Source organism: Trematomus bernacchii, unplaced genomic scaffold, assembly GCF_902827165.1.
Source record: "Trematomus bernacchii unplaced genomic scaffold, fTreBer1.1, whole genome shotgun sequence".
NCBI classification, from domain to species: domain Eukaryota; kingdom Metazoa; phylum Chordata; class Actinopteri; order Perciformes; family Nototheniidae; genus Trematomus; species Trematomus bernacchii.
In genome coordinates, this window is record NW_022987564.1 from 1,296,205 (window position 1) to 1,312,586 (window position 16,382).

At 40.4% G+C, this 16,382-nt stretch overlaps 1 protein-coding gene across 4 annotated transcripts; it reads right to left on the reverse strand.

Annotated features, from left to right (window-relative positions):
• Positions 1-281: 281 nt before the first annotated feature.
• On the reverse strand, positions 282-15,741 carry oprd1a (opioid receptor, delta 1a). Of its 4 annotated transcripts, none has more exons than XM_034125043.1 (4): positions 15,411-15,741; positions 2,729-3,071; positions 2,409-2,418; positions 282-881 (listed from the first exon to the last, which is right to left on the reverse strand). In XM_034125043.1, the coding sequence occupies exons 1-4, from the start codon at positions 15,647-15,649 to the stop codon at positions 352-354; spliced, it is 1,122 nt and encodes a 373-aa protein (XP_033980934.1). In that variant the 5' UTR covers positions 15,650-15,741; the 3' UTR covers positions 282-351. The 4 variants fall into 4 exon arrangements, with proteins under 4 accessions (XP_033980934.1, XP_033980933.1, XP_033980932.1 ...); XM_034125042.1 differs by lacking the exon at positions 2,409-2,418 and adding an exon at positions 14,061-14,063 and having other exon boundaries at positions 2,716-3,071; XM_034125041.1 differs by lacking the exon at positions 2,409-2,418 and having other exon boundaries at positions 2,716-3,071.
• Positions 15,742-16,382: the final 641 nt, after the last annotated feature.

A 16,382-nucleotide genomic window follows, 5' to 3' on the forward strand; every position in this document is an offset into this window, starting at 1 on the left:
AGAAACCAGCGTTCTTTGTCATATTTCCATCATCAAAAAAGTCATTTCTCCGGTCCATTGGGCAGACAAATCGTGAGCTGGGGATGTTCTGTTTCAAAATCTTCCCTTTTTACATTTGGATATTCTCTTAGAACTTTAATGGAACAGTAACATCAGAGCGAATTGTTTTTTCTTTCTCTTGAGCTGAATTTCCAAATTGGGGAGAACAAGCGTCACGACTCAGTTCTTTGAGACTTCTTCCTCTTTAAGATCTTTTCAAAACTCTGTTGTGGAGATCTGGGTGACTTCTGATTGCAGATCTTGCTGGATCCTCCTGGAGCGAGAGCTGTGAGGGACCCACTCCATGCCTAGTCATGCCGGCTTCTTCCCAGTGTTCGACGGAGCGCACACGGACACCGGCTCCCTGGCAGTGTTGCGTCCTCGGGTCTGACTGTGCTGCTCCACGTGGGTTCGACAAGGGAGGCAGAAATCCCTGAAACACCGCTTGAAATTCTCATCCAGAAAGGCGTAGAGGACCGGGTTGAGGCTGCTGTTGGTGTATCCCAAGGCGATGCAAAGGTGCCAGGTGGCAATCACGAAGGGGTTCCTGTTGTCGATCTTCACCATAGTCTTCACGATGATGAAGATGTGGATGGGCGTCCAGCAGATGATGAAGGCGGCAACCACCACCAGGACCATTCGGGTGATTCGCCGCATGTTCCGGTCCTTTTCCTTGGAGCCGGAGAGCAGCCGGACGCTCTTCAGACGCAGGATCATGAGGCCGTAACAGATGGTGATGACCAGCACGGGAACAACGAAGGCGAAGATGAAGACGCAGATCTTTGTCACCGTGTCCCAGTACCAGGTGGGGTCAGGAAACTTCAGCGTGCACACGGTTTTACCTGGGAAAAGTGCAGGTATAATTATAAATGTGTTGACGTAAGGTTATGGTATCTCACAGGTTTTGATAGATACTGGTTTGTGCATTTAAAAAGATAACAAAGAAACGTCGCTTCATATGCTGTATATATGCCACACCTCCAAAATACTGTGTTTGTGGCTGCTGAAAGAAATCAGGAATATATTTCTGCGGGTGTTTCTGCAATTGCTTCGGACAACCATTAAAACGGAAAATAACTATAATATCATATTTGGACAAACCTCTTAAATCACGATGGGCAGCGGCATAATGTTATTTAGTTGTACCTTTCACAAGAATGAAACCTTGTGCACTTCTAGTGTTTCAATCCAGTGTAGATTGGGGCTCCTTTTGTGTTTAACAGATAAAGGGCAAACATTTCTGCATTGGTACTTAACATTGACAGTTGATTGAAATTATTCATTTGGGGATTTGCTGTAAATGAAAAATGTTTAATATGCTATTTTTGAGTCAGTCTGATAATCAGACCATTGTTTGCCCTACCAAGAGGACTTACAATTACATTTTCCCAATTCAAGGACTACTTTTTGAAGGAAAGGGGACTTTATTTCAAAGACAACAGTTGGAATACTTTTGGATTATCTTTCAACATTATTTACTGGGGATGTTGTCAAATGAAGCCAAACAATATCCTACTATCCTTGGGAGATTTCAATAGTTAAGACATTTAAATATTATCCTTGGTTTTAAATTATGTTTTTTGGATTCAGCTGACTTAACGTTTTGAAGGTTTTTCCACTCACTCCGGACTGGATACATAATCAGTCTTGCTTCTCCTTTGTTTGACATGCACACTCCAATAAAGTTCCCAAGGACTAGAATAAATAATAAATATCCAAATACATTTTAATCCTGCAGGTCAAAACATGTTGAAGGTCTTTTCATAGGTGATTTGCAGCTGTCCTCAAGCACTAAGGTGAAGTTTCAGTTAGGGGTTACCTAATCCTGGAGGACGGTTAAAATGTATATGAAAACTTTAAAAGGTCACCTATTATGCAAAATCCACTTGTTCATGTCTCTTCTACATCAACATGTGTCCCCTCTGTGTAAAGAGACTCTGAAAGTTTCAGGAAAAAAGATTCTCTCTCTTTTTGTCCTGATCCATTTATATAAAAACCTGTCTGAAAATGAGCTGATCAGATTTTGGCCACTTTATGATGTCATAACGATTGTTTGGCTTGTGTAACCATTAGCCAATCACCAACCAAGGTAACCCCCCCCCCCCACCTTATCACCTGAATCTCCTCCTAGAGCACCATTGTGTTCTTTTTAACCAAATATCTCTCAGAGGGGCGTGGGGAGTGGCTCCTTATTTTCATCTAAAGTAACAGACAGAGAATCAGCACTTTTGAAACAGGGCTGAAACAGAGGGGATTATGGGTAATGCTGCAATGATCTGTTTGGTGTTTGGAGCCAAACACTTCAGAGACATGTTTTGTATATATCTGAGACTTATAATATATTGATGAAAAACAGTATAATAGGGGACCTTTAAGATACTTTGCAAAATACTGGGTAAATTGGTATTGCATTATATCATTCCAGCACATCATGTGTCTTTATTTGTAAGATAATTACTTGTAAATTAGTGTTTAATACATGTAGGACAGTGAAAAGTACAACATTTTCCTCTGAGGTGTAGTGGAGATTAAGTATTAATAGCATACAATGGAAATACTCCAGTATATAAAAGATCTTTAGGTAGAACAAGAGGATGAGAACTATAATATATTGATGAGTAACAGTATAATAGGGGACCTTTAAAGAATAATAATGGGAATGTAACACTATCTCACCATTATCGTTCACTTTAGTCACAGCCATGACCATAATGGGCACCCCAATCGCCGAGGACAAACCCCAGATTAGCACGTTTATCATCTTCGCTTTGACCGGCGTTCGAAACCCGAGCGCCCGGATGGGGTGACACACGGCGACGTATCGGTCCACGCTCATCATGGTGAGGGTGAAGATGCTCGTGAACATGTTGTAGTAGTCGATGGCGATGATGAGCTTGCACAAGACTTCCCCAAAAGGCCAGTTGTTCATGAGGTAGTTGGCGCTCTGGAACGGCAGCGTGCTCGTCGCCAAGGCGTCTGCGAGGGCCAGGTTGAAGATATAGATGTTTGTGGGTGTCTTCATCTTGGTGTATCTGGTTGTGATGAGAGAGGAGAACAAGTGTTTGCAATCAGCAGCGGTGAAAATGAGAGCAGCTGAGTGTTAAAGCTGTGGGATTTGAAAGTGTTATTCAAAGTGCAGCGTATTTTAATGGATTAGTTTGTTCCCTCGTGCAATAGATCTGAACTAGATTGTCCTTTTTCTAAATTAGTGATTTGAGATAATTGCTATAACTGGCTTGTTGGCCGTAGAGATTTGTGTATATTGTATGTCCTGGACCCTGCTTTAATCATGGGACTGTGCTTTTCTATCAGTGTGTGAGTCGAAGATATGTTTTATCTTCTACTGGAAGAAATAATAATGGCTTTCAGCACAGAATTCATTTGGTGCAGCTTTTGCTTATTGAGGTCAGAAATGTTCCTCTGAGGCATAAGGATATTTCACTGAAGCTTCTCTCAACAGAAACTCCTCCTAGATGTGTTCATGAACTTTAAAACCTTAGCTGATTTTCCTAGAACATTGCATTTTGTTTCATTAGAATAAACCCAAAGCCCAATATCTCAAAGGATACGTGAATAGATTTTTCTTCTGGTCATTTTTCACAAAGCCAGTATAGGCACACAAGCATATACAGTTTATATTCTTATAATCACTATAATCGTTTTTCAGCATTAACGCTGAATTTACATCCCTTCCTATAGTTATCGGTTTTAACGGAGCCAAGTCATCTAATGAGAGGCCGACTTTTATGTTAATACATGCATCTCATTGGTGGAATGGATTCAATGCGTATGACTTGGCAGTGTTGTAGCACTGGAGAGATTAGAGTTAATACCAAAGGGTAGTCTGAGTCTTTTTGAAGGTCTCCTTTTGCAAATGACTGAATTTCTACTGGATCTTGCATCAGCCTCAGTAAGATGAGGAGTATTTTGTAATTGTATTGCCCGGTCAAGACTGCAATTCCAGGGAAGTGACTAAAACCATTTACGTTTGCACGTATGTATATTATATTGTGATTGAATGTAAAATGTCCTGCTTCAAATCAAAACACTAAACAAAGGTCGTTAAGTGGATTTCATCTTGTTTTGTCTGTATTTGTTTCCTCGTAAGAAACAATGACAATTCCCATATAGTAAACAAATCACCTCTGCATTCGCTTTTAAATATTTTAGCAAGACATTGGTAAATGGGCTGCAAAAGTGGTCAATTAAGGGCAATCTTCTTTTGTTTTCTGTTGGTGTTTTGAATTATGGGGGTTTCCGATCAATTTGTGACATCCCAATGCTTACCATGATTCATTTTGAAGTGCGTAATGCAGTGTGGGACTCGCACTGCTGTGGTTTTGGTCTTGACTTGCTCTCAACCTCTCAAAGTCTTGCTATTGTCTCGGTCTAGATACCCTTGCTCATAACTTTGTGTAAAATTAGTAGCATGTCTTGAATTGAGAACATCTGATCCAATCAGGACAGCGTTTAAGCAGATTCGCCGACAAGGCACTATATGGAAGACCTACAATATAAATAGCAGGAGGTATCTTCAGAAATAGAGCAAGAACATTTAAATAAAAGCTTGTACATATATGAATAAGAGGTATCTACCTTGTTCTCATGTGACCCTGTTGTGCCAAGTTGTTGTATTTGTGAAAAACTGACTCAACTCATGCCACACTTCGGTAAAAATGTCTATCATTTGACAATTAAGTATTTATGGCTATTTTACTTGCATCATTTGTGTTGTGCGTAGACGGCTCTGCTAGGATTGTTCCCTAGTTAAGGTTTCATGTTATGTGTTTTATTTTGATAGTCTTGTCTACCCTCATGTGTCTAAAGTACATTTCCTGCCTTGTCTGTTTTCCCGCTGTTGTGATTATCTTATTGTCTTCACCAGAGGCCTGTACTACGAAGCTGGATTTTCGCTTAGCCGGCTAACTTCAGGGAAATCTCGGGCTTTCCGGTCCTACGACGCTGGTTCTCTTTTTAGCAGGCTAGATTTCCATGGTAACTTATGCTGAGCGGCAAACCTGCTCCGGAGCAGGTTAGGTGGCAGGCTAAGAGATCAACTCAGTGAAAGCACTGCCTGCTGACCAATCAGAGCTCCGTGTGCGGAGTTTAAAGCGATCAATTCATATTACAGGATAGAGGAAATACAGAAAAACTGCCGTTGCAGGAAAGACGGCCGGCAAAAATCAACTGACTGTGTGAACGTGAAAATTAATAGAATATCCCCTCCCATCTTCAGAGCAATCTGACTATTATAATATTAGCGTTAAGAAAGCTTACTTAAATATCTGCCACGACATAAGTAACCGGATCAGAGTAACATTAAGTACAGTCCGCGGCACTGTGAGTGCAGACGTCGATGTGTCCCATTATCATTCATATCATATCACATCATAATGTATCATATATTTCCTTATTTGAGTCAGCTTCTTGAGCCGTATCTGGCCGTGCAACACTCACAGTGTCACATACTGTATGCAGAAGTATTATTTTAAGCAACACATTAAGTTGATGAAACACTCGAGTACAGTTTAGCCAGAGCGCGTATGTTTTCGATTGGGCCAACCGGCTAACTCAAACATATCCAGGTTAGGTTGAACCAGCTTCGTAGTACAGGCCTCTGGTGATGTCTGTCTAGTATTTATAGTTCTCGTCTTCCCCTGTCTCGTTGCCAGATTGTCTTGTGCATTTCCAAGCATTCCAGCGTTATAGTCATTGTCATTGTCATCGTCCATAGCTACAGTAATCGTTCATAGATAGCTAGATTAAGTAAGGTAAGATTAGTATGTATTTTTGTATTAGTATTTTGTAGTTTTTTGATAGTTTAGGTAAGACAGTTTATTGAGTGTTTGTTTTGTTGTTTTATGTATTCAGTGTATTGCTACCTGTTTACATTAAAAACACTTTATTTTTGATACTTTGTCCGTGTCTGCATCGTGCATTTGATTCCACGCCTTTGTACAGAACAATTTGGTTACTATAACCCTTTATGAACACACAGTTAGCAATATACTATATGTAGACAGTTTTGTATATTTAACGTTTTTAGACTAAGTTAAATAAGCACATTGACATTTAATTTTATCTCGTTGCACTGTCATCGCTACTACCTCTGCTTTTACCACTCAAAGATATATTCTATTCTATTATGAGAGTTGATGCATTGATGATATATTAGCGACTAAACTCTGTGGGTTGACATTTTGTATGATATAATAAATTAGTGTGATGAGAACGCAGGCTTCAGCCGAATCAGAAAATATAATCACAGTGATTGCTGATGAAGACTCTCATCCCTTGCACCATAATTCATTGTCACTGTCACTTAAAAGCACAGGAGTAGTTAAATACACCGTTTATGGGCTGTATACCTAGGGAGCTGCAGAATCCATAATATGACTTGTGTTATTGGGACACTAAATGGACCTAAAGCACCGTTCGGACGTGATTTATTTCTCTACGGAAGGTAAGGGGGTTTTAACATAATCCCACGAGGAGCAACGTGCTTGTATTTTAAATTGGATCTCTGGGGGTTTTTATGCATGAAAAGCTGCTTGTCCTTCTACTGTTTTTACTAAGCTGATAGACGCATGCTAACACCGGCATGAAATCAAATTTGAGCCGTCAGGAGAGCAAGAGCCCTTGTAAGCAAATCAAATGTAGTGCTGTGCTGTCGGCTACAATAAGATACTGCCTTTGTCTGTTTAGCCCTTTTCTTTTAGCCAACATTTGTTCACTTTTTGATAAATTGGCATCATTAAAAGTAGGATGTATTAGCCATTAGCAGTGTAAATGGATCACTGAATTACTTTGATGCTAAAGAAAACTTAAAAAGATGCAGACTCTTAAGGAACCTCTGAAGCCTCTTTTTCTATGATTACTCATGGGTGATGGATATTGCATATAATAAAATCCTCCTGAAGTGTTAGTCACACAGAATATCAACATGTGTTTCAGGTATTTTGATGTAAATATGACTCAGAAGTTGAAGGATTTTTTTGACTAAATGCTTTGTCCTGCTGAATATCTACCTCTGTAATTTCCAGATGGTAATAATGCCATATTGAATGATGAGTTCAATCCCTAAAGCATCACTGTGAATGTTTAATTCCTCACCTCCTGTAATGTTAACCCCGTCCAAATGGTGCTTGATAATAAATGTCATCAGATACACCTGCGCTTTTTCTGCAAAGTAAAAATCTCTACCCCTACATATTGTATGTCTAAGGTCTAGTAAAGTCAATCTGCAACACACGTTCATGTGGCCTTGATTATATTGCACACATTCAGCCTCATTTTTCTATTCATTTTTATTAAATCCAGCAGAAATGCCGAAGTCAGCAGCAGATTGCTTTGGTTTTCATTTTACCTCGTATTCATAATCCGCTTCATGTATTAAATTAGCTGTTTGTGCAAGAAAGCATAATATTACTGTAAGGATTTGTGTTGCGGTAAAATTGCGCGAGTCATAGATAGGAAAATGAAAAGCCTTAGCTCGAGTTTCGTCTTGTGAGACAAAATGAATTATGTTGTGATTAAGTTACCAAACAGTTAAACTCTCTCAGTTTACTTTTGCATCTCAATCTGTTCTAAGCCTTTGATTAAGCACCAAAAGCCTGGCTTTCGATATGGGCGGAGGATTATGTGCAAACGTGTGTTTATCGCCAGAGTCACTTTGATAATTGAAGTGTGATTCAAACAGAAATCTCGTTACCCTCTGCGTGATCCGAACTGACAAGATAGGCTCGCACACAATGATCCCTGCAACTTCATCCCTCCCTTTAGTAAAAGCACTGCAGCCTACAATTTACACCATCCATTTTTGTAACAGTCTTGGGACTAGAAATAAAATGGTTTAAAGGGGAGTACAAATAATTCAAGTCTGCAGTCTTTTACTCTAGGGGTTTGTTTGTGTATAGGAGTACTGTAAATCATCAAAAAGGTAGGTGTAGCTTTTATGGCCCCAAGATATTATATCAAGATTGTTGGATTATGAGCATGTCAAATAACCAGTGAGCCCTAAAGAAGGCAAACGTTGCTATAGGTGGAGGCTCTTTGGTGCCGGTCAGGGACCAAGCAGTAAGGCAACAGGACACAGGAGTGGTTTAAATAAACTGGGTTTTTTATTTACCCAAAAGTCCAAAGAAAACATCATAAATCAATAATTTCTAATAACTACAGTAGGCCTATAAAAGAGGTCAACAGAAAAAGAATACCTCAACAAACTGACCTGCTACAATGACAAACCAAGGAACCTATATAGTGGCTTGGCCAAACCAAGTTGAAACCAAGGTATAATTACAGAATACACAAAGGACACTGACAAAACCCAAATCCCCCCTTTGACATGGAAGCAGGTGGTTTGTCCCAATCTGTCCCAATTGGCTCCTTGCAGTATTTAGCCACGCCCTTTGCTGAACCAGGAAGTAACCTCCCCCAACAGCCACGGTAACTCAAGAGACAAAGAAAGTAATTAATGCAAACAAATACTTTTGTTAGCTGTGCTAAAATGTTTGAAGTAATGTCAGATTACAATCAAATAAATAGTTTACCATTTAAATCAAATGTGTGGTGTTAATTGGCATGTTTTATTGCAGCTGCACTGAAGCAAAACTACTGAAGGTGAGGGTGCAGTGTAGTTGTTTTACCCTGTGTAGCTGTGGCCATCACAGTGCCAATCATGCAGGTACCTGTGCTGTGTAGCTCTTTTCAGGATGTGACCATCGCATTACAAGACTTTAATTTAACACCAAGCAGTGACAGTTGCAAAAACACAGAAACTGTTACAAGAAAACTTGTTTTGCCCCTCCAATCACATCGCTCGTCCTGAGGTTATGTTATGGTTAATTGCTTCGTGTACAATTCCGATAAAGCAGGAAATGCACATCTTCCCTTTTTGCTAGGCTAGGAGAAGCAATTATCTGTCAAGAATGTCCTTCTTCTTGTTGCTGTGAAAAACGGTTTTCACACTTGTCTACTTTCTTCTTTTATGTTTGTATCATGGCAGTGGACCCCCCGCTACGAGGCTGTTATGGCTGTCGAATGAGAAGAAAATGATGGCCCAATTCCAAACCACACCCTACCCACTCCCGCTCCGTGATGGAGTGAACTCCGTCTGCAGTCTCACTAGCAGCTTAACGAGGCTCCCTCCTGTCAGATGGAGGGTGTAAATACAGCAGGAGGCTTTGGGACCAACTCCCCTCTCTCTGGCAGAAACAGGAAATGCCATCATTTTTCGTAACAACGGTTTGAAATCAGCATCTCTTGGATTAAAAATAACAAAAATAAAACTCAAAAAATCTTTAATGGTGTTTATTTTTTGTTTTAAAATCTGATGTTTATAAGCTTCTTAGTTTTTGAGACAGTCCCTGTAAATATACACAACTTTATAATTAAATGCACACTTTTACCGTTTTCTAGACTAAACACAGGTATATGATCCTGAGTTAAAACAATACGAGGTAACCATGAAGTTATTAACATCTGTATGACGATATTAAATGTGTATCTTGTGCAGTTTATCAGTAAATGTTTGCACGGAACTATTTGTCAGGTGTGATGCACTCGCTCTTGGAGGGCTTGATAACCCACTCCCCCTCAACACTCGTTGGTTTGGAACAGCACTTGTGGCGGACCCTCCGCGAACGTGCAAACGGAGGGGTGGTGCGTAGTGTGTAGGGGTAGTGGTGCGTAGGGTAGTGGTGTGTAGGGGTAGTGTGTAGTGTGTAGGGGTAGGGGTTGTGTGGAGGGGTAGTGTGTAGGGGTAGTGGTGTGTATGGGTAGTGGTGTGTATGGGTAGTGGTGTGTAGGGGTAGTAGTGTGTAGGGGTAGGGGTAGTAGTGTGTAGGGGTAGTGCATAGGGGTAGTGTGTAGGGGTAGTGGTGCGTATGGGTAGTGGTGCGTAGGGGTAGTGGTGCGTATGGGTAGTGGTGCATAGGGGTAGTAGTGTGTAGGGGTAGTGCGTAGGGGGTGGTTTGGAATTGGGCCAAAGTCTCAAAGCAGCACAACCTCAAACTAGCTGTGATGTTTAGCGTCTACTGATGGCAGCAAGTATTGACCATTGTGACCTCTTGGGTTTTGTAGACCGTGTCAATGATTTTCTTTTTACCTGTAAACCTAGACAGATTGCCAATGATTACCGGTTTGTCATGTAGCTTGTCGTTGATGATGCTAGCTCGGCACATATAAAATCCCATATAACTAGCAAAGGTATAGGAGATGCTTTACTAATGGATGCCCAGATCGATAGAGCTGTGAAGGCAGTTAACGTAAGAAGAAAACTCAGCAAAAAATACCTGATACATCAGTTGCAATGTGTGTAAAGACGTAAATGTATTCCTTTCCTAACGAGCTGTTTTTAAAAATGCATTGTAGCCGAGCCATTTCTCTGAGTAAGGTTGTTCATCTGTTCAGGCAATGGCTAACAATGAAATGAATACATTCAATAAAACTGATTCTTGTATTCAAGTCTTGACAAGATAACTAGCTAGCTAACACAAGTAAAAAATGAAAGGGGAAATAAGGGTGCTGAACAGAAATCTCTGTTAGCTACCTGCTAAATGTTACCATAAAGGTACATCAACCCACTGTAAAGTATATATTTGATCTATTGTACACTTCTGTGCATTCACTGTATTCAACTCTTACACCATTTGCTAGCCAACGAAGATAGCTGGCTGAAGATAATTAAAAGTAAACAGAAAGTTGAACAATTCAAGAGATGTAAACACTTTGATTGGTGGCCCTAATAACGAATAATGGTGTGCTTTTCAGAGCACAATGGACTTGTGTTGTCCATTACATTTTCTAGATGGCCTGTGTAGGATGTATTGTATGTTTTGCAAGAACGAACCAAACACAAATCACCTAATTAGCGCAAGCAAGCTAATCTACACCACTCGGTGTTACACCTCCATGTGTAACAACATCAGTCCTTTCTTTGCCGTGCTTGACTCTGCTGTGTTTTCAGGGCTGAAGGCTAATCACACACACACACACACACACACACACACACACACACACACACACACACACACACACACACACACACACACACACACACACACACACACACACTCCCCAAGTCCCATTTTCATCCTCACATGCAGCCTCTCCATTGTCCACAACGCTTCACCTCCCTTTTCAGAGCATTATGCACGCGCACACACACACACACACACATATATACACATACACATACACACACATACATTCTGCTCCCAGTCTTTTCACTTTTTTTTTTTAACCAATTCAATACACAAAAAACAATACACACTATAATAATTCTGTCTTAGATCTGCTCTTTTGGTAGAAATCACAAATGAATCCAGTCATCTTTATACTTGCTGCACATGGAGCAGAAATGGAGGCCACCTGATAATAAATTACAGAGCACTGAGCCAGGTCTTATCTGACAAGGTGAGGCATCAGGACCTGAGGAAGAGGAAGATAAGAAGATGCCCTGTCCTCTCTGGACCGAGGTATCCGACTCTCCATCACTCAGGCCACAGCGGTGATATGATCCGACTGTACATCCCGTTTGTGTGCATAGTGTCTCTATCCAGGGATCTAAGTGGAGGGTATATCTGCTTCTGCTCTATCTATAGGCTGAGCAATGTTGAAGGAATACATAAATCATAGAAGAATGATTTGAAATGGACTTTTGGGTTTAATAACTGTGGAATAGTGGTCAAGTAAGGTGTTTCAAGCGTCTGAGACGTCTTCATAAATTGAATATCTTCGAATGATTTGATATACGCCTTTGGTTTATAATCAATGCTGAAATGATTGGGCAATTGACTGAAGAAACATCAACAAAAAATGCAGGTTACTCAGTAATCATTTAAGGGTTTTTTGGAGAATACGATGGCAAATTTTTGCTTTTCCAAAAGTGTAAAGATTTGCTGATTTTATCTGATATCATCATATATTGAATATCTCTGGATGCTTTAAAATGGGCTTTTGGTTTTGTCAATGCTAAAATGATTGGGCAATCAACAAACACAACAACATGGCCTGTTGCAACCCAGTAATCACTTAAAGTTATATATTGAGAACAAATATATCAAACCTTTTCTGTTGCCAGTTTAAAAAATGTAAAGGTTTGAAGGTCAGAAATGAAATATATGTTTTGTGTGAAATGTTCCATTAGTTCAGACATTGCCATGGTTATTTACTGCAAACATAGTTTCCTTATTATTATTATTATTGTTATTTGCATCTCTGAAAATGGATTGGGATCTTTGAATGTATACAAGGTTATCTGAGTTATAATTATGATGTATAAATCCGGCCCTGTGGAAACCCAGGCCTGCTAAGTCATTGTTGACATTGGAAAGGGTTGCTGGAAAAAACCTATCTAGACTCAAGGTTCTCCAGCAATATCAACCACATCTCAGTCTACCTTGACAAATGGAGTCTGCTCAGTTGCCATGCAGATAACTCAGTTGCCTTGTGGAAATGTAGCCATGTTTCAACAACTAAATTCATTTCTCACCTCTTTTTTAGGGAGGGGGTTCTATTAGGAAACCCCCACACACTCCCCCTGAAACGCCTCCCTTGAACTTCTTTGTTTACTTCCAGAACATTGTGACATCACTATGTAACACTCATGCTGCTATTGGCTAGAGCTCCAACACATTGTACGTGATAGGCTAAGGGGCGGGACATCTCTAAGCGGTTGAGCAATCACAACAGAGCCGGCCAGCTAACCAATCAGAGCAGACTGGGCTCTGCTTTCAGACAGAGGGTGAAAAGAGGTGCAGCACAGGCAGTATGAGAAAAATACAGAGCTTTTATAATTTGCTTAATGCATGCTTCTTAGGTAATATTACGCTTTCTTTGGCTCTTTTCTTGCTGTAACAAACACATTTCCCCTCTGTGGGACGAATACAGGGATTCTGATTCTGATTCTGAACATTAAAGAATGGAAATAGTAACCTGAAAATAAGCAGAATAGGGCCCGTGGTAAAGATAACAAGCCTCCTTTATGTAGATTATTGTTCCATGCATCACAGAAAGTTTGAAAAAGCTACAGAAAAATGAACGAGGACTACATGAAGTCAAGTGTTTACCCAGCTTCCTTTCTAAATTCCAGCACTGGATCTTTGTTTCTTTAAGTTTGCTCCCGTCAGAGTTTGCAGATGTTCCACAGGAGATTATATATTCTGTCTTGGATAGTTAATGTGCTCAGTCTTTTCTCTCCGGAGCCTTGCATCAGTGATGAGTCCTCACTCACAAAAACACTCGCTGGACGAAGAATGGCTGTTTGATTCACTGCCTTCGCCCCGAGCTCCCATCCATCTCCTCTCTGCGTCCTCAGTCCCCTCAGTGCCTTCTTTTACTTGTCTTTCGCCTTGTTTGGCCAATTATTTTAACTCCTAACTCCTGTATGCAAATGATAGGCAGTGTTGTAAATATTTATGACTTTTTTCTTGGTTTAATAGCCAAAACTTCCAGCTTGCTTGTGGCTTTTTCAATATTCAGCTCCATCTTGTGTGTCTTCTCTCTCTGTTTCTCCATGTCATTGCATATATTGAAGGAACACAACTATTTAGATAGCTTTTTATATCTTATATCGTGTACATTATAGCCTGTAGTGCCATGCTGTTTTATACTGTTTTATATATAACTCTGCAAGAAGCTCAAAACACAACAGAAACCAGGGGACACTAAAAAGTGACGCACACAGCTGGGACCGGAGCACTTGGTGACGTTCTGGGATTATAAAGCTGGCCAACTGTCACCTTTTAGTGTCCCCTGGTTTCTGTTGTGTTTTGAGCTTCTTGCAGCGTTATATATAAAACAGTATAAAACAGCATGACACTACAGGCTGAAATCTCTTTTATTAAACGCTGCATGTGTGGTCAAGTTGGTGAAGATTTTTCTTCATCTGCATGTGTTTAGGCACATTTGAGTTTTGGAACGTTGTAGCAGTTTGTGCACCTCTCGGCCACTGCAGATTTATCCTGTAGTGTCACGCTCGTGGGCTGTTTATCCCCCTCTGCTTTTCCTTCTGAAATTACCTGCTTGTTTAATTTGCCAGCCCAGCTGCAGCAATTAATGCTTCAGGTGATACTGGGGTTGGAAACACGTATAGAGTGTTTGAGATTAGTATAATTAACACGATGAGAGCCTCTGCCGGCAATTTAGCTTTTTTTCCTGATAAGCATACAAGTTAGGGCTGGATGGCTTCTGAGGAAATGACAGGGTGGGTTTTATCTGGTGTCAATGTGAGTGTCAGCTTTATTATGATGCTTTTAGAGCTGAAGGGGAAACTGTGACCTCAGACTGACTATTATACTGAAAACATGCACTAGTGCACAACATCCGTTCAGTCTTTTGGCCTTAAATACCTTAGTTTACATATTTAAACACCAAAAGATGTCGTTTTAAGCAAACACACTCTAATCCCAGCTGATTCTGGGACTGCCACCAACCCTTTTAGCAAAAATCTTGCACATGTTGTTCCTCCATGTAGAAATAATGAAAGAACAATCTCATGCTTTATGCAGGTACCTTGTTTGGGATGCAGGCAGTTCACACACAATGCAGACAGGTTTGCATGCAAGCAGAGCTCCACCTTCTCCATCACCCTCATAGAGACTGATGTGCATGCAACCAGCTGTATATGGGGAAACTAATGCTATTGCAACATTTAAGAAAGACCCCATACCTATCCTAGGGCTTTACATAATGCATATTCTTGTTATTCTTGTTTATAGACTAATTTCTTTGAGCAAAAGGTGGTTAAAAAAGTCACTTCTTCATGGCGTCAAGCCAGAGCTGCAATGATTGGTCGACTGATTACTGGATAGACCTCAAAATAAAAGATAAATTGCTCAGGAATTTCAATTTTAATGCAACACATTGCTTACATTTACATAACATGGAAATCTGTCTTCGGCACTCTTCTCATATGCAGCACACAAACAAATGTGCATCTTAAACTCCCAAAAGTGACTAAGTGGCAGTTAATAGACTATTATGACACTGAGTGCTTTGGGGTGAATCTCCCATATAATATTGCTCTCATCATATTCATACTGGTGCTTTAAATTCAACGCTTTCAATGCCTGTAAACAAATACCTGACCACCCTGTACATGACCAGAACGATTCAAATTATTTTAATGTCCTTAACATTTACATAAAATGAAAATGTGGCTTTGGCTGCAAAAAAACACTATGCTTCACACACAATAAACAAACAATGTTCATCCTAAAGTCTAAAAGTGACTAAGTTGCAATCAGTACATCATAAGGACACCAAAATGAGTTATTGTGGATTACATTTCCAATTAAATCTTGCTTTATCAGAGTCATACTGGTGCTTTTAAATAAGCAGTGCCTGTATTAACATACAGTGTGTATTACCTGACTACCCCGTACATCACCAGCACGTTTCCCAGCAGCCCCACCACGCAGATCACGGAGTACAGAGCCGTGATGGAGATGGCGATGATCAGCCCCGCGGCGCTGTGGGCCCCGGGAACCGGAGCATCGGTGTCGTTGTTCGGCAGAAAGCCCTCGTCCGGGAAGGTGACATTGTAGGGGATGACGGAGTAAAGGTCGGCCAGGGAGAGCTGCGCCCCGGGGACCGTGTACGGCTCCATGCTGATGCAAACTTACTTTCACAATCAAAAAGAAAGAGGGAAGGTCCGAAAAAAGCAAGAAAGAGTGGAGGAGTTACCCCAAAAAATGTGTAGAAGAGAGGCTGTGCGTAAAAAGGGTTGAGATGGTTTCCAGTGTTTCTATCCAGATAGAGAGGCAGGTCAGTTCAGAGTGTGTGTGAGTGTGTGTGTGTGTTCACTTCTTATACTACCCGAGACCCCCACCGCATTTTATACCTGCGCATCAACGTCAAAGCTGCGCGTTTATGTGCGTCAAATTGGGAATGGCGAGCGAGGCTGAGAGTCATCGGGTGGGGTTTATCTGGCGAGAGACTTCATTCAAGAATATCGGGTTTAATTTTGTATGCAATGTTGAGAGTATTCTGCTTCCATTACATCTCGTCAAAAACTTTGTTGCTTTAGATGAGTCCTAAATCCCCTCCCAAAGAAAATGTCTTAAATAATGCCGCATTTGTTAGTAACATTGTTTACCCTATTCACCTGTAGTGTGTACAAAATTAATTCAGATTTGTTTCAGACATTTCAAAAAATATTTGTTTTATGAAACATTATCTGAATTTTGACTTTTGACTCAGAATTGAGACTAAAAAAAATTTGCTCTGAGAATTATTTTGATAGCCTATGTCCGAATTTTGAAAAAAAACCAACTCTGAAATTCACCCAGTTCTGACTTTCCTCCGAATTTTGAAAATAATATTTATTTATGTTCTGAAAA

Coding starts and splice junctions, on each gene's coding strand:
- oprd1a (XM_034125042.1), bottom strand. CDS start 15,649: ATGGAGCCGTACACGGTCCCCGGGGCGCAGCTCTCCCTGGCCGACCTT. Junction 882..2,715: donor GACTAAAGTGAACGATAATG/GTGAGATAGTGT, acceptor CACTTTTCCCAG/GTAAAACCGTGTGCACGCTG.